Source organism: Ovis canadensis, chromosome 22, assembly GCF_042477335.2.
Source record: "Ovis canadensis isolate MfBH-ARS-UI-01 breed Bighorn chromosome 22, ARS-UI_OviCan_v2, whole genome shotgun sequence".
In the NCBI taxonomy this organism is placed as follows: domain Eukaryota; kingdom Metazoa; phylum Chordata; class Mammalia; order Artiodactyla; family Bovidae; genus Ovis; species Ovis canadensis.
The window spans coordinates 32221806-32244031 of NC_091266.1; the positions used below are offsets into that span (position 1 = coordinate 32221806).

Here is a 22226-nt window from a genome sequence, read left to right on the forward strand (position 1 = left end):
GACTCACGTGGTTAATTTTAAGGCTTCAGGGTCTATAACAATGTCTGTGTGTAAGAAGGGTCTTCCATAGATACATTCAATCAAATAGGGACACTCCTTCCTTTTTAGGGGCAGTCTGAGCCCTCATTAAAGCTATGGGTAGAACTTTAAACCAACTGTCTTGTGGTTCCTGAATTAGTTTACACAGATGCCTCTTAATAATGTCATTATCCTTTTCAACTTTTTCTGAAGATGAGGTCTCCAGGAACTGTGTAAGTGATATTCTGTTCCTAGAATTTTCAACACCCCTTGAGTTACAGTAGTTTTAAAGACACAGCCATTGTTGCTCTGAACATTAGAGTTTAAGATTTCACTTTCATCATGAGAAGTCAGTACAGTAAGATATTTGCCCATTAGTCAAAATCAATAGTGGCTTTGAGTGAGGTGAAGTCACTCAGTCATGTCTGACTCTTCGGGATCACATGGGGCATAGCCTACCAGGCTCCTCCGTCCCTGAGATTTTCCAGGCAAGAGTGCTGGAGTGGATTGCCATTTACTTCTCCAGGGGACTTTCCTGACCCAAGAATCAAACCCAGGTCTCCCGCATTGCAGGCAGATGCTTTACTGTCTGAGACACCAGGGAAGCCCATAGTAGACTTCAGTTCAGTTCAGTTCAGTGACTCAGTCGTGTCCGACTCTTTGCAACCCCATGAATCGCAGCACGCCAGGCCTCCCTGTCCATCACCATCTCCCAGAGTACACTCAGACTCGCGTCCATAGACTCAGTGATGCCATCCAGCCATCTCATCCTCGGTCGTCCCCTTCTCCTCCTGCCCCCAATCCTTCCCAGCATCAAAGTCTTTTCCAATGAGTCAACTCTTCGCATGAGGTGGCCAAAGTACTGCAGTTTCAGCTTCAGCATTATTCCTTCCAGAGAAATCCCAGGGCTGATCTCCTTCAGAATGGACTGGTTGGATCTCCTTGCAGTCCAAGGGACTCTCAAGAGTCTTCCACAACACCGCAGTTAAAAAGCATCAATTCTTTGGCGCTCAGTCTTCTTCACAGTCCAACTCTCACATTCATACATGACTACTGGAAAAACCATAGCCTTGACTAGACGGACGTTACTAGGGAAAGTAATGTCTCTGCTTTTGAATATACTGTCTAGGTTGGTCATAACTTTCCTTCCAAGGAGTGTCTCTTAATTTCAAGGCTGCAGTCACCATCTGCAGTGATTTTGGAGCCCCAAAAAATAAAGTCTGACACTGTTTCCACTGTTTCCCCATCTATTTCCCACGAAGTGATGGGACCGGATGCCATGATCTTCGTTTTCTGAATGTTGAGCTTTAAGTCAACTTTTTCACTTTGCTCTTTTACTTTCATCAAGAGGCTTTTTAGTTCCTCTTCACTTTCTGTCATAAGGATGGTGTCATCTGTATATCTGAGGTTATTGATATTTCTCCTGGCAATCTTGATTCCAGCTTGTGTTTCTTCCAGCCCAGCGTTTCTCATGATGTACTCTGCATAGAAGTTAAATAAGTAAGATGGCAATATTCAGCCCTGACGTACTCCTTTTCCTATTTGGAACCAGTCTGTTGTTCCATGTCCAGTTCTAACTGCTGCTTCCTGACCTGCATACAGATTTCTCAAGAGGCAGGTTAGGTGGTCTGGTATTCCCATCTCTTTCAGAATTTCCCACAGTTTATTGTGATCCACACAGTCAAAGGCTTTGGCATAGTCAAGAAAGCAGAAATAGATGTTTTTCTGGAACTCTCTTGCTTTTTCCATGATCCAGCGGATGTTGGCAATTTGATCTCTGGTTCCTCTGCCTTTTCTAAAACCAGCTTGAACATCAGGGAGTTCACGGTTCACGTATTGCTGAAGCCTGGCTTGAAGAATTTTGAGCATTACTTTACTAGCATGTGAGATGAGTGCAGTTGTGTGGTAGTTTGAGCAATCTTTGGCATTGCCTTTCTTTGGGATTGGAATGAAACCTGACCTTTTCCAGTCCTGTGGCCACTGCTGAGTTTTCCAAATTTGCTGGCATATTGACTGCAGCACTTTCACAGCATCATCTTTCAGGATTTGAAACAGCTCTACTGGAATTCCATCACCTCCACTAGCTTTGTTCGTAGTGATGCTTTCTAAGGCCCACTTGACTTCACATTCCAGGATGTCTGGCTCTAGATTAGTGATAACATCATCGTGATTATCCGGGTCTTGAAGATCTTTTTTGTACAGTTCTTCTGTGTATTCTTGCCACCTCTTCTTTATATCTTCTGCTTCTGTTAGGTCCAGACCATTTCTGTCCTTTATCGAGCCCATCTTTGCATGAAATATTCCCTTGGTATCTCTAATTTTCTTGAACACATCTCTAGTCTTCCCAATTCTGTTCTTTTCCTCTATTTCTTTGCATTGATCACTGAAGAAGGCTTTCTTATCTCTTGCTATTCTCTGGGACTCTGCATTCAGATGCTTATATCTTTCCTTTTCTCCTTTGCTTTTTGCCTCTCTTCTTTTCACAACTATTTGTATGACCTCCCCAGACAGCCATTGTGCTTTTTTGCATTTCTTTTCCATGGGGATGGTCTTGATCCCTGTCTCCTGTACAATGTCACAAACCTCATTCCATAGTTCATTAGGCACTCTGTCTATCAGATCTAGGCCCTTAAATCTATTTCTCACTTTCACTGTATAGTCATAAGGGATTTGATTTAGGTCATACCTAAATGGTCTAGCTGTTTTCCCTGCTTTCTTCCATTTGAGTCTGAATTTGGTAATAAAGAGTTCATGATCTGAGCCCCAGTCAGCTCCTGGTCTTGTTTTTGTTGACTGTATAGAGCTTCTCCATCTTTAGCTGCAAAGAACATAATCAATCTGATTTCGGTGTTGACCATCTGGTGATGTCCATGTGTAGAGTCTTCTCTTGTGTTGTTGGAAGAGGGTGTTTGCTATGACCAGTGCATTTTCTTGGCAAAACTCTATTAGTCTTTGCCAATATGCCTGTTACTCCAGGTGTTTCTTGACTTCCTACTTTTGCATTCCAGTTCCCTATAATGAAAAGGACATCTTTTTTGGGTGTTAGTTCTAAAAGGTCTCATAGGTCTTCATAGAATCGTTCAACTTCAGCTTCTTCAGCCTTACTGGTTGGGGCATAGACTTGGATAACTGTGATACTGAATGGTTTGCCTTGGAAACGAACAGAGATCATTCTGTCGTTTTTGAGATTGCATCCAAGTACTGCATTTCAGACTCTTTTGTTGACCATGATGGCTACTCCATTTCTTCTGAGGGATTTCTGCCTGCAATAGTAGATATAATGGTCATCTGAGTTAAATTCACCCATTCCAGTCCATTTTAGTTCACTGATTCCTAGAATGTTGGCGTTCACTCTTGCCATCTCCTGTTTGACCACTTCCAATTTGCCTTGATTCATGGGCCTGACATTCCAGGTTCCTATGCAATATTGCTCTTTACAGCATCAGACCTTGCTTCTATCACCAATCACATCCACAACTGGGTATTGTTTTTGCTTTGGCAAAAAGCTACCTAGATGTCCATCAGCAGATGAATGGATAAGAAAGCTGTGGTACATATACACAATGGAATATTACTCAGCCATTAAAAATAATACCTTTGAATCAGTTCTAACGAGGTGGATGAAACTGGAGTCGATTATACAGAGTGAAGTAAGCCAGAAAGAAAAACACCAATACAGTATACTAACACATATATATGGAATTTAGAAAGATGGTAATGTAACCCTGTATGCAAGACAGCAAAAGAGACACAGATGTATATAACAGTCTTTTGGACTCTGTGGAAGAAGGTGAGGGTGGGATGATTTGGGAGAATGGCATTGAAACATGTATAATATCATATAAGAAACGAATCACCAGTCTACGTTCGATGCAGGATACAGGATGCTTGGGGCTGGTGCACTGGGATGACCCAGAGGGATGATATGGGGTGGGAGGTGGGAGGGGGGTTCAGGATTGGGAACATGTTTACACCCGTGGTGGGTTCATGTTGATGTATGGCAAAACCAATACAATTAAAAAAAAAAAAAAAGCTAACTATCAAAAAAAAAAAAAAACTGTAGCAATTATCCTTAAGGAATGTGGCCATGGGCTCTTTTTTTTTTTTTTTTTTTTTTTTTTTACTAAGGAACAAACTAAACTCTGATCCTGTGAGCAAGCTCAAAGCAGGAGCCTGCACGAGAGCAATTTGAAGAGCCTTAAAAGCCTTTTGAGTCTCTGGGGACCTAACCAGCTTGATTTTGGCCTGCTGAGTTTCTGTTATAAGTTTATCTAAAGGCCAATCAAGTTCTCCATAACCCAGAATCCAAGTGTGGCAGTAGCCTGTAATGCCGCAAAATCATCTCAAATTGCCTAAAAGTCATACTTGGCTCATTTAGAAATTTCAGACAATAAAGCATAAGGATTAGGCACTATTTTTATATCTTGAATTAGTCTCCATTTATCATTTGACATTTTTACATCCAAAATAGGAGTGTTGCATGGACTATTACAGGGAATTAGCTGCGACCTGGCACACTCAAGCACGGGCGGCTGTGACCTGGCGCACTCAAGTACGGCCAAGAGGAGTTACCCCACGTCCGAGGTCAGGGACAGCGGCCAAGAGTGCCAGGCTGTGATGGCACAGGAACGGCTGAGAGGAGCTAACCAAGTCCGAGGTCACTGGCGGCCGGGAGGAGACACCCCGCATCTGAGGTCAGGGGCGGCAGCCGAGAGGAGCTACCCCGCGTCGGAGGTCGGGGCAGCCGGGAGGAGATACCCTGCATCTGAGGTCAGGGGCGGCTGGGAGAAACCGCCGCGCACCTGGAGCCAGGGGCGGTGGCCCTGAGGAGCCACCCCATGCTCGAGGCCAGGGGCGGTGCCCGAGGCCAGGGGTGGTGGCAGGGAGGAGCAACCCAAGGAGCGGTGGCTGCACGGGCGTAAGAGGGCCTAGAGGAGCTATCCCACATTGAAGGTCAAGAAGGGCAGTGGTAAGGAGATACCCCTCACCCAAGGTAAGGAGCAGCGGCTGTGCTTTGCTGGAGCAGCCATGGAGAGATACCCCACACCTAAGGTAAGATGGTAGGTATTGCAAGAGGGCATCAGAGGGCAGACACACTGAAACCATACTCACAGAAAACTAGTCAATCTGATCACACTAGGACCACAGCCTTGTCTAACTCAATGACACCAAGCCATGCCCCCAGGGCAACCCAAAATGGTGGGTCATGGTGGAGAGGTCTGACAGAATGTGGTCCACTGGAGAAGGGAATGGAAAACCACTTCACTATTCTTGCTTTGAAAACCCCATGAACAGTAGGAAAAGGCAAAATGATAGGATACTGAAAGAGGAACTCCCCAGGTCAGTAGGTGCCCAATATGCTACTGGAGGTCAGTGGAGAAATAACTCTAGAAAGAATGAAAGGATGGAGCCAAAGCAAAAACCATACACAGCTGTGGATGTGACCGGTGATAGAAGTAAGATCTGATGCTGTAAAGAGCAATATTGCATAGGAACCTGGAATGTCAGGCCCATGAATCAAGGCAAATTGGAAGTGGTCAAACAGGAGATGGCAAGAGTGAACGCCAACATTCTAGGAATCAGTGAACTAAAATGGACTGGAATGGGTGAATTTAACTCAGATGACCATTATATCTACTATTGCAGGCAGAAATCCCTCAGAAGAAATGGAGTAGCCATCATGGTCAACAAAAGAGTCTGAAATGCAGTACTTGGATGCAATCTCAAAAACGACAGAATGATCTCTGTTCGTTTCCAAGGCAAACCATTCAATATCACAGTTATCCAAGTCTATGCCCCAACCAGTAAGGCTGAAGAAGCTGAAGTTGAACGATTCTATGAAGACCTATGAGACCTTTTAGAACTAACACCCAAAAAAGATGTCCTTTTCATTATAGGGAACTGGAATGCAAAAGTAGGAAGTCAAGAAACACCTGGAGTAACAGGCAAATTTGGCCTTGGAATGCAGAATGAAGCAGGGCAAAGACTAATAGAGTTTTGCCAAGAAAATGCACTGGTCATAGCAAACACCCTCTTCCAACAACACAAGAGAAGACTCTACACATGGACATCACCAGATGGTCAACACCGAAATCAGATTGATTATGTTCTTTGCAGCTAAAGATGGAGAAGCTCTATACAGTCAACAAAAACAAGACCAGGAGCTGACTGGGGCTCAGATCATGAACTCTTTATTACCAAATTCAGACTCAAATTGAAGAAAGTAGGGAAAACCGCTAGACCATTTAGGTATGACCTAAATCAAATCCCTTATGACTATACAGTGAAAGTGAGAAATAGATTTAAAGGACTAGATCTGATAGATAGAGTGCCTGATGAACTATGGAATGAGGTTTGTGACATTGTACAGGAAACAGGGATCAAGACCATCCCCATAGAAAAGAAATGCAAAAAAGCACAATGGCTGTCTGGGGAGCCTTACAAATAGCTGTGAAAAGAAGAGAGGTGAAAAGCAAAGGAGAAAAGGAAAGATATAAGCATCTGAATGCAGAGTTCCAAGGAATAGCAAGAAATAAGAAAGCCTTCTTCACCGATCAATGCAAAGAAATAGAGGAAAAGAACAGAATGGGAAAGACTAGAGATGAGTTCAAGAAAATTAGAGATACCAAGGGAATATTTCATGCAAAGATGGGCTCGATAAAGGACAGAAATGGTCTGGACCTAACAGAAGCAGAAGGTATAAAGAAGAGGTGGCAAGAATACACAGAAGAACTGTACAAAAGAGATCTTCACGACCCAGATAATCATGGTAGTGTGATCACTAATCTAGAGCCAGACATCCTGGAATGTGAAGTCAAGTGGGCCTCGGAAAGCATCGCTACGAATAAAGCTAGTGGAGGTGATGGAATTCCAGTAGAGCTGTTTCAAATCCTGAAAGATGATGCTGTGAAAGTGCTGCAGTCAATATGCCAGCAAATTTGGAAAACTCAGCAGTGGCCACAGGACTGGAAAAGGTCAGGTTTCATTCCAATCCCAAAGAAAGGCAATGCCAAAGATTGCTCAAACTACCACACAACTGCACTCATCTCACATGCTAGTAAAGTAATGCTCAAAATTCTCCAAGCCAGGCTTCAGCAATATGTGAACCGTGAACTTCCTGATGTTCAAGCTGGTTTTCAAAAAGGCAGAGGAACCAGAGATCAAATTGCCAACATCTGCTGGATCGTGGAAAAAAACAAGAGAGTTCCAGAAAAACATCTATTTCTGCTTTATTGATTATGTCATAGCCTTTGACTGTGTGGATCACAATAAACTGTGGAAAATTCTGAAAGAGATGGGAATACTAGACCACCTGACCTGCCTCTTGAGAAACTTGTATGCAGGTCAGGAAGCAGTAGTTAGAACTGGACATGGAACAACAGACTGGCTCCAAATAGGAAAAGGAGTACGGCAAGGCTGTGTATTGTCACCCTGCTTATTTAACATCTATGCAGAGTACATCATGAGAAACTTTGGACTGGAAGAAGCACAAGCTGGAATCAAGATTGCTGGGAGAAATATCAATAACCTCAGATATGCAGATGACACCACCCTTATGGCAGAAAGTGAAGAGGAACTAAAGAGCCTCTTGATGAGGGTGAAGGTGGAGAGTGAAAACATTGGCCTAAAGCTCAACATTCAGAAAACGAAGATCATGGCATCTGGTCCCATCACTTCATGGCAAATAGATGGAGAAACAGTGGAAACAGTGTCAGACTTTTTTTTTTCCCGGCTCCAAAATCACTGCAGATGGTGATTGCAGCCATGAAATTAAAAGATGCTTACTCTTGGAAGAAAATTTATGACCAACCTAGATAGCATATTCAAAAGCGGAGACATTACTTACCCGACTAATGTCCATCTAGTCAAGGCTATGGTTTTTCCAGTGGTCATGTATGGATTGTGAGAGTTGGACTGTGAAGAAAGCTGAGTGCCGAAGAATTGATGCTTTAGAACTGTGGTGTTGGAGAAGACTCTTGAGAGTCCCTTGGACTGCAAGGAGATCCAACCAGTCCATTCTGAAGGAGATCAGGCCTGGGATTTCTTTGGAGGCAATGATGCTAAAGCTGAAACTGCAGTACTTTGGCCACCTCATGCGAAGAGTTGACTCATTGGAAAAGACTCTGATGCTGGGAGGGATTGAGGCAGGAGGGAAAGAGGACAACGGAGGATGAGATGGCTGGATGGCATCACTGACTCGATGGACGTGAGTCTGAGTGAACTCTGGGAGTTGGTGATGGACCGGGAGGCCTGGCGTGCTGCAGAGTCGGACACGACTGAGCGACTGAACTGTTCCTTTAAATCCTCAATGATGTATTTTAACCCTTCTTTAACCTCAGGAGTTAGTGGGTACTGCTTTTGGTGTGAAAATAGGTGAGGGTCTTTGAGCTTGATAACGACAGGAACAGAAATTTGTGTTCAACCCTCAGTTTTTCCATCAGCCCACAATTTAGGATTTACATTTTGTTCAATTAATGGGAGAGAAAGAGCAGGCTCCATATTCATGAAAACAGGCCTGGACCTTGTTCAGTATATCCCTCCCCTGGAAGGGTGAAGGAGACTCTGGCATGATTAGAAACTCAAAGAACAACTGAAATAATAACGTTCGGCTCATATGGACAGTCCCATTATAGTAGTGGATCAGGAAGAAAGCAGACCAGGGGCTTCAGTGAGCACAGAGAAAGTTGCCCCAGTGTCCAAAAGAAATTGACTGATTGGCCCCCCACAGTTATTAATACCCAGGGTTCCTCAGGTGTAATTAGAATGGGAGCTTGTGTGGGGACCCCCAGGCACCTACAGTCCCGATAATCTTAAGAGTCCAATCCCTGGGGCCTACACCTCGGAGGGCAGTCTCTTCTCCAGTATGGTCCTTTGCAGACTGGACATGCTGCTGGGGGTGGCGTATATGATTGAGGGCAATCCTGCCTGAGATACTGCTCATTTTCACAGTAATAACAAGTCCATCCCTTTTCACCTGGGTCCCTCTGGGCATTTTGCCTCAGGCTGTTTCAGAGTGGATCTAACAGCCATGCTGGGGCTTCAATCTTTTGCCTGGTTCTTTTTTACCTCATTTTCCTCCTCATATTCTCTACCGTAATACTGTCTGAGACACCGCAACAGTTTTTCTAAAGACTGATTTGGTCCGAACGCCTGTTTTTGTGACTTACAGCAGATATCTGGAGCTGACTGAGTGAGAAAACTATCATTTAAGATCATTTCTCCCTCTGTAATTTTGAGATCAACATCAGTAAACTTGCAGAGAGCCCCCTGTAATCATTCTAGGAATTTACCAGGAGTTTTCTTCTCACCCTGTTCTATCTCAGTCTACTTAGCATAAAGTCTTTGCACTAGTTTGAGTTTTTCAAGAATACATCCAGCAAAGCGGCTCTGTTATTGGAACCGTTTGGCTCCCAGTAGGAAGGAGGGCTATTTCATGTTCCTTCTTTCCCCTTGCCTTCAAGCCATTCATCTCCAAAAGTAGTGGTTTCCCCAAAAACTCAAGTTTTTTAATCAGGAGTCAACTTCTGTCCCAAGACATATATTACATCTCTCCAAGTAAGGTCATAAAGTAAAGTCAGTCCCATAAAGCCTTCTATTTACTTTTTGGATCCTCTAAATAGTCTCAACCACAATCGGGACTGTTGGAATTTCTACTGAAACTGAGGCAGCCCCTCCTGGAAGGGTGCCCTGATTTTCAGCCTGTTTAGTTGGGAGCCCCAGATACAGGGGCAAAGTAAGAGAACAGGAGGCAGCTGAAGGCTTCACACCCAAATCTGCACCCTTAGGACATAAGTCTGGCATGTCTCACAGAGAGATAAAGAGCAACACATATGTCACTTCTACCCATTTCCTTTGTTTTCTACAGAACTGGTCTAGTTGCAAAACAGTATCATAATTGAGAGACCCTTTAAACTGCCAGTGTTCCCCATTTTCCAAAGGATACTGTAGCCATTCAGTATCACAGAAGATCAGGCGTGTATTTTTTAAACTCTGGGGATCAAACTTGTCCCAAGTTTTTAAAATACATTTAACTGTTAGCTCCCATCTCTAACAGAGAAAAAAGCAGCATCCACAGCCATGGCTTCTTTCCACCAGAGGCGTCCCTCCCTGCTCTAGATGGGTGTGCAGACAGACTTTCCACTGAAGCTTTCCATCCCTGGTCAGACTTAGTCTGTCCCTTACTGATGCAGGTATTTTACTTAACCCTCCCAGTTCTACCTCCAAGGTAGCGTGGAGATGCACCAGGGGTAGACCTGATGGCATCCCAGATTGATTTCTAGTTCCTTACCACCAAGACCTTTGTTTGATTTGCCAGAGCATTCCCAGAATGCTTCCCAAGCTAGGACTACTAGAGGAAGCATCCATCTTACGTGTGCCCATGTACGTTCCTGAGTACAGTCCTGATAGCAGAAGAAGCAGTGAGACGTAAAGAGATGAGCAATAACCAAGCTGTCCCTTCTAAGTGTCACCACGTCAGTATATGTGATAGCAAAGGTGGTAGAGGGCTGGACAGTGAGGAAAAAGTGATTTTTGTCCTCAAGCTACTAGGTACAATCCTTCCAGTTCCTTTCCACAGATTCCATAAAAGGAATATCTAGGGAGTTGAGAAGCCATTGGAGAGCTTTCTCTGGCCTGCTAATAGCTAGCACTACCAAAGGAAGAAGCCCATTGCACTTCCAATCTGAACAGATCCTGCAATTCCCAATCTATGTCCTCAAAAACCTCATAGTCACCAGCAGTGCTTTTATCCACATAGATAGGAGGCACAGCCATGACAAAGACTCACTTTTAGGACTGTGAGTCCTGAGGCAGGCAGTCAAGAGAGTGACCCCTAGCCTGAGAGACATTCCTGGAGTTAGAGCTCTGGCTGGCTCCCAAACATACTCTTGTAACTTTTGCCTCCTAGCAAGGCTAGGCGCTTCCATACTTGGGGTTCAAGTAAAAGTACACAGTAATGGCATGAATCACAATTTTCTAGAAAGTCTATGATCTGACAGATCAGGTTAGTAGTTCTAATTCCCCAGGCAGTTACGGAATGGTCAAAGAGACCAGAAAAAAACTGACCAAGAAAGGAAAGCTCACTCCACATGCTTTTCCCATTTCTGGCCACTCCCCTCACAGGGACATTGAGTGCCTCTTGGATGGTAGGTTGGTACAAACCCCCAACAAGGCTTCCCTTTGTGGGGCTCCCTTCAGTCATTATGGGGCACCTCGAAACCACAGAGCAGGGATCATCACTTGCTTTGTGCAGAACGTGTCATTCATTCACACATGCACACCATAGCCTTAGTAAAGTAAAGCAGAAAATGTGTATACTGATAAAGCAGGGAGGCTAGAGCTCTTGAGTGTTCTTACCTTGTCCTGAAAATCCTGGATGAGCCTCCAACATAATAGCTTATAGTAAATGCTGTGAGATTGATGATATTGGAAGAAGATTTAGCTTCAGGGCCAGTGACCATTCTTGATCACTCAAGAGCTTTTGTGTAGCAGTTTTATTAAAGAAAGAAAAGGGACAGAGAAACCTTCTGACATAGACATCAGATGGGGGATGGAGAGGGCCCACTCTTTTTCTACTTTTATGTGTAAGGTTAGATTGCTTACTTGGTATTTTTCTGGTTTCCTGAGGTAGACCTGTTTCACTACAAACTTCCCTCTTAGAACTGCTTTTGTGAGTCACATAGATTTCGGTATGCTGTGTTTCCATTTTCATTTCTCTCAAGGTATTTTGATTTCCTCTTTGACCCATTGTTGTTTCAGTTCAGTTCAGTGACCCAGTCGTGTCAGACTCTTTGCAAGCCCATGAATCGCAACACGCCAGGCCTCCCTGTCCATCACCAACTCCCAGAGTACACTCAGATTCACGTCCATCGAGTCAGTGATGCCATCCAGCCATCTCATCCTCCGTCGTCCCCTTCTTCTCCTGCCCCCAATCCCTCCAGCATCAGAGTCTTCCAATGAGTCAACTCTTTCCAAGAGGTGGCCAAAGTACTGCAGTTTCAGCTTCAGCATCATTGCCTCCAAAGAAATCCCAGGGCTGATCTCCTTCAGAATGGACTGGTTGGATCTCCTTGCAGTCCAAGGGACTCTCAAGAAGTCTTCTCCAACACCACAGTTCAAAAGCATCAATTCTTCGGCGCTCAGCCTTCTTCACAGTCCAACTCTCACATCCATACATGACTACTGGAAAAACCATAGCCTTGACTAGATGGACCTTTGTTGGCAAAGTAATGTCTCTGCTTTTGAATATACTATCTAGGTTGGTCATAACTTATCTTCCAAGGAGTAAGCGTCTTTTAATTTCATGGCTGCAATCACCATCTGCAGTGATTTTGGAGCCCCCCAAAATAAAGTCTGACACTGTTTTCACTGTTTCCCCATCTATTTGCCATGAAGTGATGGGACCAGATGCCATGATCTTTGTTTTCTGAATGTTGAGCTTTAAGCCAACTTTTTCACTCTCCTCTTTCACTTTCATCAAGAGGCCTTTAGTTCCTCTTCACTTTCTGCCATAAGGGTGGTGTCATCTGCATATCTGAGGTTATTGATATTTCTCCTGGCAATCTTGATTCCAGCTTATGCTTCTTCCAGTCCAGTGTTTCTCATGATGTACTCTGCATATAAGTTAAATAAGCAGGGTGACAATATACAACCTTGACGTACTCCTTTTCCTATTTGGAACCAGTCTGTTGTTCCATGTCCAGTTCTAACTGTTGCTTCCTGACCTGCACACAGATTTCTCAAGAGGCAGGTCAGGTGGTCTGGTATTCCCATCTCTCTCAGAATTTTCCACAGTTTCTTGTGATCCACACAGTCAAAGGCTTTGGCATAGTCAAGAAAGCAGAAATAGATGTTTTTCTGGAACTCTTTTGCTTTTTTGATGATCCAGCAGATGTTGGCAATTTGATCTCTGGTTCCTCTGCCTTTTCTAAAACCAGCTTGAACATCAGGGAGTTCATGGCTCACGTATTGCTGAAGCCTGGCTTGGAGAATTTTGAGCATTACTTTACTAGCGTGTGAGATGAGTGCAATTGTGCGGTAGTTTGAGCATTCTTTGGCATTGCCTTTCTTTGGGATTGGAATGAATACTGACCTTTTCCAGTCCTGTGGCCACTGCTGAGTTTTCCAAATTTGCTGACATATTGAGTGCAGCACTTTCACAGCATCATCTTTCAGGATTTGAAACAGCTCAACTGGAATTCCATCACTTCCACTAGCTTTGTTTGTAGTTATGTTTCCTATGGCCCACTTGACTTCACATTCCAGGATGTCTGGTTCTAGGTGAGTGATTACACCATCGTGATTATCCGGGTCATGAAGATCTTTTTTATACAGTTCTTCTGTATATTCTTGCCATCTCTTCTTAATATCTTCTGCTTCTGTCAGGTCCATACCATTTCTGTCTTTTATTGAATGTCTCCTAGTATTATTGTATTACTGTCAACAACTCCTTTTATGTCTGTTCACACCATACCATTTTTTAAATTCAGAAACTATACCAGAAAGATTAAGGAAATGCCTATTTACCTAACTTACTTTTATTTAGGCATTTTACGTCTTCAGAAATGTACACATTGCCCTTATTAATTTGGCCATCACAGTCCTAGACTTTACAGAAACCTTATTAAACAGTACCTTCATGACTTAATACCCTCGGTAGGTACTGAAGAAACAAACAATAGTACAAAGAGAAGTGGTAATCAATTTAGATAGAAAATTATTTCTTATTTTAAGAGAATGTTGACCTTACCTCAATCCAGGGGGTGCTTACAATTTTTCCGTTGTTGTCGACATATTTTGCCAAGGTCAGAAAATTTTCATCACTGTATTCAAAACGATTCCAGAATATAATGGAGCAGATCACATTGCAGGGAGTATAGTTCAGAAGGAAAGTAGGATCACATGGAGATCCTAAAAGACAATATACAAAAGTTGGAATATAATTTTCAAATAAATCTTAAGTTTACTGCTTAAAATAATGGAGAAAGGTTGATTTCTAAGATTTTTTATTATAAGAAGAACCTGGACCTACCATCATCACTATAAATTCAACAGGCTTAGAGAGTTGGACCATAAAGAAGGCTGAGTGCTGAAGAATTGATGTTTTTGAAATGTGGTGCTGGAGAAGACTCTTGAAAGTCCCTTGGACAGCAAGATCAAACCAGTCAATCCTGAAGGAAATCAGTCCTGAATATTCATTGGTGCTAAAGATGAAGCTGCATTACTTTGGTTATCTGATCGGAAGAGCTGACTCATTGGAAAAGACTGTGATGATGGGAAAGACTGAGGGCAAGATAAGACGGGACTGACTTGAGTTTGAGCAAACGCTGGGAGATAGTGAAGGACAGTGAAGCCTGGCATGCCATAGTCCATGGGGTTGCAAAGAGTCGGACATGACTTAGCGATTGAAGAACAACAACAAAATAAATTTGCATTTCTCTAAGCAAAATTATCTAATCTAGTGTAATTTCTTTATTAAATTTCTCCCAATTACTCTCCCATTTATATCATTCTCCAATTAAAGCCACAAGGTAATACACAAAGAGGAAATCATTTTGAAATGTCCTTAAAACTATAAAATTTAGCTCTTGCTATTGAAATTCTTCAAAATACTCAGAAGAAACTGACCAATATAACAAGAATGTAAGGAGACTGAGTAGAATTGAAATCATATTTTGCAAAATGCATTGAAAAAGGTTGAGTGTGCATTTCTCTCAGAAGAAAATAATGAGAGGGTTTGAAGACTAGAGATCTCTTCATGAAAATTAGAGATAAAAAGGGAACATGTCATGCCAAGATGGTCACAATAAAGGACAGAAGAGATATGGACCTAACAAAAGCAGAAGATATAAAGAAGAGGTGGCAAGAATACACAGAAGAACTATACAAAAGGATCTTAAAGACCCAGATAACCACGATGGTATGGTCATCCACCTAGAGTCAGACATCCTGGATGTAGAGTCAAGTGGGCCTTAAGAAGAATCACTACAAACAAAGCTAGTGGAGGTGATGGAATTCCAGTTGAGCATCTCTTCAAGAAAATTAGAGATACCAAGGGAACATTTCATGCAAAGATGAGCTCAATAAAGGACACAAATGGTCTGGACCTAACAGAAGCAGAAGGTAAAAAGAAGAGGTGGCAAGAATACACAGAAGAACTTTATAAAAGAGATCTTCACGACCCAGATAATCATGGTGGTGTGATCACTAATCTAGAGCAAGACATCCTGGAATGTGAAGTCAAGTGGGCCTTGGAAAGCATCGCTACGAACAAAGCTAGTGGAGGTGATGGAATTCCAGTAGAGCTGTTTCAAATCCTGAAAGATGATGCTGTGAAAGTGCTGCACTCAATATGTCAGCAAATTTGGAAAACTCAGCAGTGGCCACAGGACTGGAAAAGGTCAGTATTCATTCCAATCCCAAAGAAAGGCAATGCCAAAGAATGCTCAAACTACCGCACAATTGCACTCATCTCACACGCTAGTAAAGTAATGCTCAAAATTCTCCAAGCCAGGCTTCAGCAATACGTGAGCCATGAACTCCCTGATGTTCAAGCTGGTTTTAGAAAAGGCAGAGGAACCAGAGATCAAATTGCCAACATCTGCTGGATCATCAAAAAAGCAAAAGAGTTCCAGAAAAACATCTATTTCTGCTTTCTTGACTATGCCAAAGCCTTTGACTGTGTGGATCACAAGAAACTGTGGAAAATTCTGAGAGAGATGGGAATACCAGACCACCTGACCTGCCTCTTGAGAAATCTGTGTGCAGGTCAGGAAGCAACAGTTAGAACTGGACATGGAACAACAGACTGGTTCCAAATAGGAAAAGGAGTACGTCAAGGTTGTATATTGTCACCCTGCTTATTTAACTTCTATGCAGAGTACATCATCAGAAACGTTGGACTGGAAGAAACACAAACTGGAATCAAGATTGCTGGGAGAAATATCAATAACCTCAGATATGCAGATGACACCACCCTTATGGCAGAAAGTGAAGAGGAACTAAAAAGCCTCTTGATGAAAGTGAAAGAGGAGAGTGAAAAAGTTGGCTTAAAGCTCAACATTCAGAAAACAAAGATCATGGCATCTGGTCCCATCACTTCATGGCAAATAGATGGGGAAACAGTGGAAACAGTGTCAGACTTTATTTTTTGGGGGGCTCCAAAATCACTGCAGATGGTGACTGCAGCCATGAAATTAAAAGACGCTTACTCCTTGGAAGAAAAGTTATGACCAACCTAAAACATATTCAAAAGCAGAGACATTACTTTGCTGACTAAGGTCCATCTAGTCAAGGCTATGGTTTTTCCAGTAGTCATGTATGGATGTGAGAGTTGGACTGTGAAGAAGGCTGAGCACCAAAGAATTTGAACTGTGGTGTTGGAGAAGACTCTTGAGAGTCCCTTGGACTGCAAGGAGATCCAACCAGTCCATTCTAAAGATCAGCCCTGGGATTTCTTTGGAAGGAATGATGCTAAAGCTGAAACTGCAGTACTTTGGCCACCTCTTGGAAAGAGTTGACTCATTGGAAAAGACTCTGATGCTGGGAGGGATTGGGGGCAGGAGAAGAAGGGGACGACAGAGGATGAGATGGCTGGATGGCATCACTGACTCAATGGACGTGAATCTGAGTGAACTCCAGGAGTTGGTGATGGACAGGGAGGCCTGGCGTGCTGCGATTCACGGGGTCGCAAAGAGTCGAACACGACTGGGCGACTAAACTGAACTGAACTGAAAGTTTCTGGAAGAGTTTGAGTAGGAGAGAAGTTAGCTCTTCTCTAAATTTTTGGTAGAATTCAGCTGTGAAGCCGTCTGGTCCTGGGCTTTTGTGTGCTAGAAGATTTCTGCTTACAGTTTCAATTTCCATGCTTGTGGTGGGTTGTTAAGATTTTCTATTTCTTCCTGGTTCAGTTTTGGAAAGTTGTACTTTTCTAAGAATTTGTCCATTTCTTCCACGTTGTCCATTTTATTGGCATGTATTTGCTGATAGTGGTCTCTTATGATCCTTTGTATTTCTGTGTTGTCTGTTGTGATCTCTCCATTTTCATTTCTAATTTTATTGTTTTTATTTTTCTCCCTTTGTTTCTTGATGAGTCTGGCTAATGGTTTGTCAATTTTAGCCTCAAAAAAACAGCTTTTGGCTTTGTTGATTTTTGCTATGGTCTCTTTTGTTTCTTTTGCATTTATTTCTGCCCTAATTTTTAAGATTTCTTTCCTTCTACTAACCCTGGGGTTCTTCATTTCTTCCTTTTCAAGTTGCTTTAGGTGTAAAGTTAGGTTATTTATTTGACTTTTTTTTCTTGTTTCTTGAGGTATGTCTGTATTGCTATGAACCTTCCCCTTAGCACTGCTTTTACAGTGTCCCACAGGTTTTGGGTTGCGTTTTCATTTTCATTGGTTTCTACGCATATTTTTATTTCTTTTTTTATTTCTTCTGAGATTTGTTGGTTATTCAGCAGCATGTTGTTCAGCCTCCATATGTTGGAATTTTTAATAGTTTTTCTCCTGTAATTGACATCTAATCTTACTGCATTGTGGTCAGAAAAGCTGCTTGGGATGAGTTCAAGTTTTTTTAATTTAACCAAGGATAGATTTATGGCCCAGGATGTGATCTATCTTGGAGAAGGTTCCGTGTGTGCTTGAGTAAAAGGTGGAATTCATTGTTTTGGGTTGAAATGTCCTATAGATATCAATCAGGTCTAACTGGTCTATTGTATCATTTAAAGTTTGTGTTTCCTTGTTTATTTTCTGTTTAGTTGATCTATCCATAGGTGTGAGTAGAGTATTAAAGTGAAGTGAAGTGAAGTCGCTCAGTCGTGTCCAACTCTTTGTGACCCCGTGGACTGTAGCCCACCAGGCTCTTCCATCCATGGGATTCTCCAGGCAAGAATACTGGAGTGGGTTGCCATTTCCTTCTCCAGGGGATCTTCCCAACCCAGGGATCGAACCCGGGTCTCCCACATTGCGGGCAGATGCTTTAACCTCTGAGCTACCTTTTTGTTATTATTAATTTCCCCTTTCATACTTGTTAGCATTTGTCTTACATACTGAGGTGCTCCTATGTTGGGTACATATATATTTATAATTGTTATATCTTCTTGGATTGATCCTTTGACCATGATGTAGTGTCCTTCTTTGTCTCTTTTCACAGCATTTGTTTTAAAGTCTATTTTATCTGATATGAGTATTGCTACTCCTACTTTCTTTTGGTCTCTGTTTGCATGGAATATCTTTTTCCAGCTTCCACTTACAGTCTGTATGTGTCCCTTGTTTTGAGGTGGGTCTCTTGTAGACAACATATATAGGGGTCTTGTTTTTGTATCCATTCAGCCAGTCTTTGTCTTTTGGTTGGGGCATTCAACCCATTTATGTTTAAGGTAATTATTGATAAGTATGATCCCATTGCCATTTACTTTATTGTTTTGGGTTCAAGTTTATACACCCTTTTTGTGTTTCCTATCTAAAGATCCTTTAGCATTTGTTGGAGAGCTGGTTTGGTGGTGCTGAATTCTCTCAGCTTTTGCTTGTCTATAAAGCTTTTGATTTCTCCTTCATATTTGAATGAGATCCTTGCTGGGTACAGTAATCTGGGCTGTAGGTTTTTTCTTTCATCACTTTAAGTATATCCTGCCATTCCCTCCTGGCCTGAAGAGTTTCTACTGAAAGATCAGCTGTCATCCTTATGAAATCCCCCAGTGTGTTGTTTTTTTCCCCTTGCTGCTTTTAGTATTTGTTCTTTGTATTTGATCTTTGTTAATTTGATTAATATGTGTCTTGGGGTGTTTTTCCTTGGGTTTATCCTGTTTGGGACTCTCTGGGTTTCTTGGACTTGGGTGATTATTTCCTTCCCTATTGTAGTGAAGTTTTCAACTATTATCTCCTGAAGTATTTTCTCATAGTCTTTCTCTTTGTCTTCTTCTTCTGGGATTCCTATGATTTGAATGTTGGGGTGTTTAACATTGTCCCAGAACTCTCTGAGGTTGTCCTCATTTCTTTTAATTTGTTTTTCTTTTTTCCTCTTTGTTTCATTTATTTCTACCATTCTATCCTCTACCTCACTAATCCTATCTTCTGCCTCCATTATTCTATTTGTTCCCTCCAGAGTGTTTTTTATCTCATTTATTGCATTATTCATTATATATTGACTCTTTTTTATTTCTTCTAGGTCCTTTTTAAACCTTTCTTGCATCTTCTTAATCCTTGTCTCAAGGCTATTTATTTGTGATTCCATTTTGTTTTCAAGATTTTGTATCATTTTCACTATCATTATTTGGAATTCTTTATCAGGTAGATGCCCTATGTCTTCCTCTTTTGTTTGGTTTGGTGGGCATTTATCCTGTTCCTTTACCTGCTGCACTGTCTCTTCATCTTGTTTATATTGCTGTGTTTGGGGTGGCCTTTCTGTATTCTGGCAGTTTGTGGAGTTCTACTTATTGTGGAGTTTCCTCACTGTGGGTGGTAAGTGAATAAGTAAGTGAGTAAATAAGTGAAGTCGCTCAGTCTTGTCTGACTCTTTGTGACCCCATGGACTGGAGCCTACTAGGCTCCCCTGTCCATGGGATTCTCCAGGCAACAGTACTGGAGTGGATTGCCATCTCCCTCTTCAGAGTGGGTGGTAAACCACTATTAAAAATTTAAATAATGTGCCTAGAATTTTAAAGTGCTTTTTTAAAAGAAAATAAATGAGTTTTCTTAATTAAAAAATAGTAATCTTTTTTAATTTATTTATTTTTAATTGAAAGATAATTGCTTTACAATATTTTGTTGGTTTCTGCCATAGATCAATATGAATCAGCCATAGGCATACTTATGCCCCCTCCCTCTTGAACCTCCCTCCCACATCCCACTATATCCCACTCCTCCAGTTAAGGGGATGAGGGAGCCATTGAAACAAATGGAGAGAGTAACACAGAAACACATACACTACCATATGTAAAATAGATAGCCAGTGGGAATTTGCTGTATGACTCAGGAAACTCAAACCAGGGTTCTGTAGCAAAAAAATAATAATAATCTTTTTATCTGTAGAACCCTGAAGTTTATGAGCATTTCTGAGGCTATCTTATTATTTGAATCTCATAATCAACTCATACAACAAATATTTTAAAATTCATTTTACAGATGAGGCAAGTGAGAATCAGAACTGAAGGACTTCACCCAAATTTCCATTCCTAAGACATGGTGACGATTCCAGCTCTGGTCTTATAACTTGTGAACTCTGCATTGGAAAGTATTTCAATTTGTTTACATTCCACATTTGTTGAGTAATTATGATGTATCTTACAATCTCATTTTGGCATAAAAATCTGTTTAAAATTAGTTATTGAGTCATTAATTTCATCATGATTAAATAAAAATGAGAGTTCAGAACAATTTGGCCCTTTGTAATATTTAGAATTTCAGGAAGCCAGGATTCAAAGATTCAGAGAACTTAATTTCAAAGAAATGCAGTTATTAGCTGTCCCATCCCATACTTAATATCAACTGCCTTAGGACATTTCTGGTCTTGAAGGAAGAGTAGATTTTTTTAATAATTATATTTCTTCTCTCACTCTCTCTCAATCTCTGGTATTGGAAAAATAGCAAATTTTAAAACAATTTTACTCTTCCTCTCTCTTGCTCTCTCTCTCTCTTAGCATCTCTTCTAGTAATTCTTTTGCCTAAGAAACTTGTGTCTTAACTTTTTCTATGCAGCCTTTCTGGGTGCTCATATGCCTGGCCATTTTACTCTTCACAGAAGGAAGAACACATAGAAATGATTGAGGTGGAACAGATCTTAGAAATCATATCCAAATTTTAAGAGCAATGTGACAATGGTTCAGAGAGGCATACTTCTGCATCTAGTCACACAGAGGGGTAAAATCAGAACTGCCAGTTGAAAAGTCTTTGCTTCTCAAATACAAGGTGTTTTTAATCATGTGAATCTGAAGAAATTGTATACATAATATTAAACGTAGGAAATACTTGCTATTAAATATTAACTTCTAGTACACAAACATGAGAAAGCTGAAAGGTTATGAAACTTTGTGATAACTTGTCTTACCCCAGATAGTAGGGACCTCAAAGTTTAATAGGCAACAATCTTTTACCAGACGCCCTCAGGCAGAGTTCAAAAAGCACTAGGTTGTTAATCAAAGACATACTCTCTTGCTCTTTGCTCTCAGTGACCATTAAAAGAATATGTGGGAATATTTGAGTACAGAATTTACTTTCTAAGTCTCTTACCAGGATTCTAATTTGTGAATAGGTAGAGGATGGGTGTTGCTGCTGCTGCTGCTGCTGCTGCTGCTGCTGCTGCTGCTGCTGCTGCTGCTGCTGCTGCTGCTAAGTCGCTTCAGTCATGTCCAAACCTGTACGACCCTGTACGACCCTGTACGACCCCATAGACAGCAGCCCACCGGGCTCCGCCATCCCTGAGATTCTCCAGACAAGAACACTGGAGTGGGTTGCCATTTCCTTCTCCAATGCATGAAAGTGAAAAGTGAAAGTGAAGTCGTTCACTCATGTCCGACTCTTAGTGACCCCATGGACTGCAGCCTGCCAGACTTCTCCGTCCATGGGATTTTCCAGGCATTAGTGGAGGTTAAAAATCATGCCACCCCCGAGTCAGCAGTGTTCAGTGCCAAGAAGGAACCTCCCAGCTATAAAGAGTTCCCCTCACCAGGAAAGGGAGAGAAGACTGAGCAACAGGCTTCTCCAGCCTCTGGGGTCACTGTACAAATGTTCTGCTTTGATTTCACCCTACACAGACTCACAAAGCTGAGATGTATAAGGATGGTGAGGAACAAGAAGAAAAGCAGGGGTTACTAATAGCAGCCACATGGTGGGGGTCACTGCAGTTTATAGTGACCTACTCAGGAGACAAACTCAGCAGATTTAATCACTGATTAAACCAACATGCTGCAAGCCACCTGGCATCTGCAGCAGAGGAGATCAGCTTTTGAATCAGAAGTATTCACTGTATTCACATTCACATTTGTGAATTCAAATATTCACAAATTCACAAGTATTTGCTGATGCAGCTACTAGAGTCCCTCCCCACTCCCTGTCCCCAGACCCCAGCCAGAGACCAAGAACCACAAAAAGCCAGCTCAGGTTTCTGAGGCTATGTGTATACAAGATGCAAGCCTAGACTCCCCTAGCTGATACCCGCTGTTGGGCATACACTTAGACTAACCCAACCCCTCCAACTGAGCACCTGCATGCCCACAA

At 42.0% G+C, this 22226-nt stretch overlaps 1 protein-coding gene across 1 annotated transcript in view; it reads right to left on the bottom strand.

Moving 5' to 3' along the window:
• Nucleotides 1-21425, bottom strand: part of LOC138427926 (cytochrome P450 2C31-like) — a 55863-nt gene extending 34438 nt beyond the window's left edge. Inside the window, 2 exon segments of the mRNA XM_069568040.1 lie at nt 13766-13926; nt 21365-21425. Coding sequence (XP_069424141.1) covers nt 13766-13926; nt 21365-21425 — 222 coding nt within the window.
• Nucleotides 21426-22226: the final 801 nt, after the last annotated feature.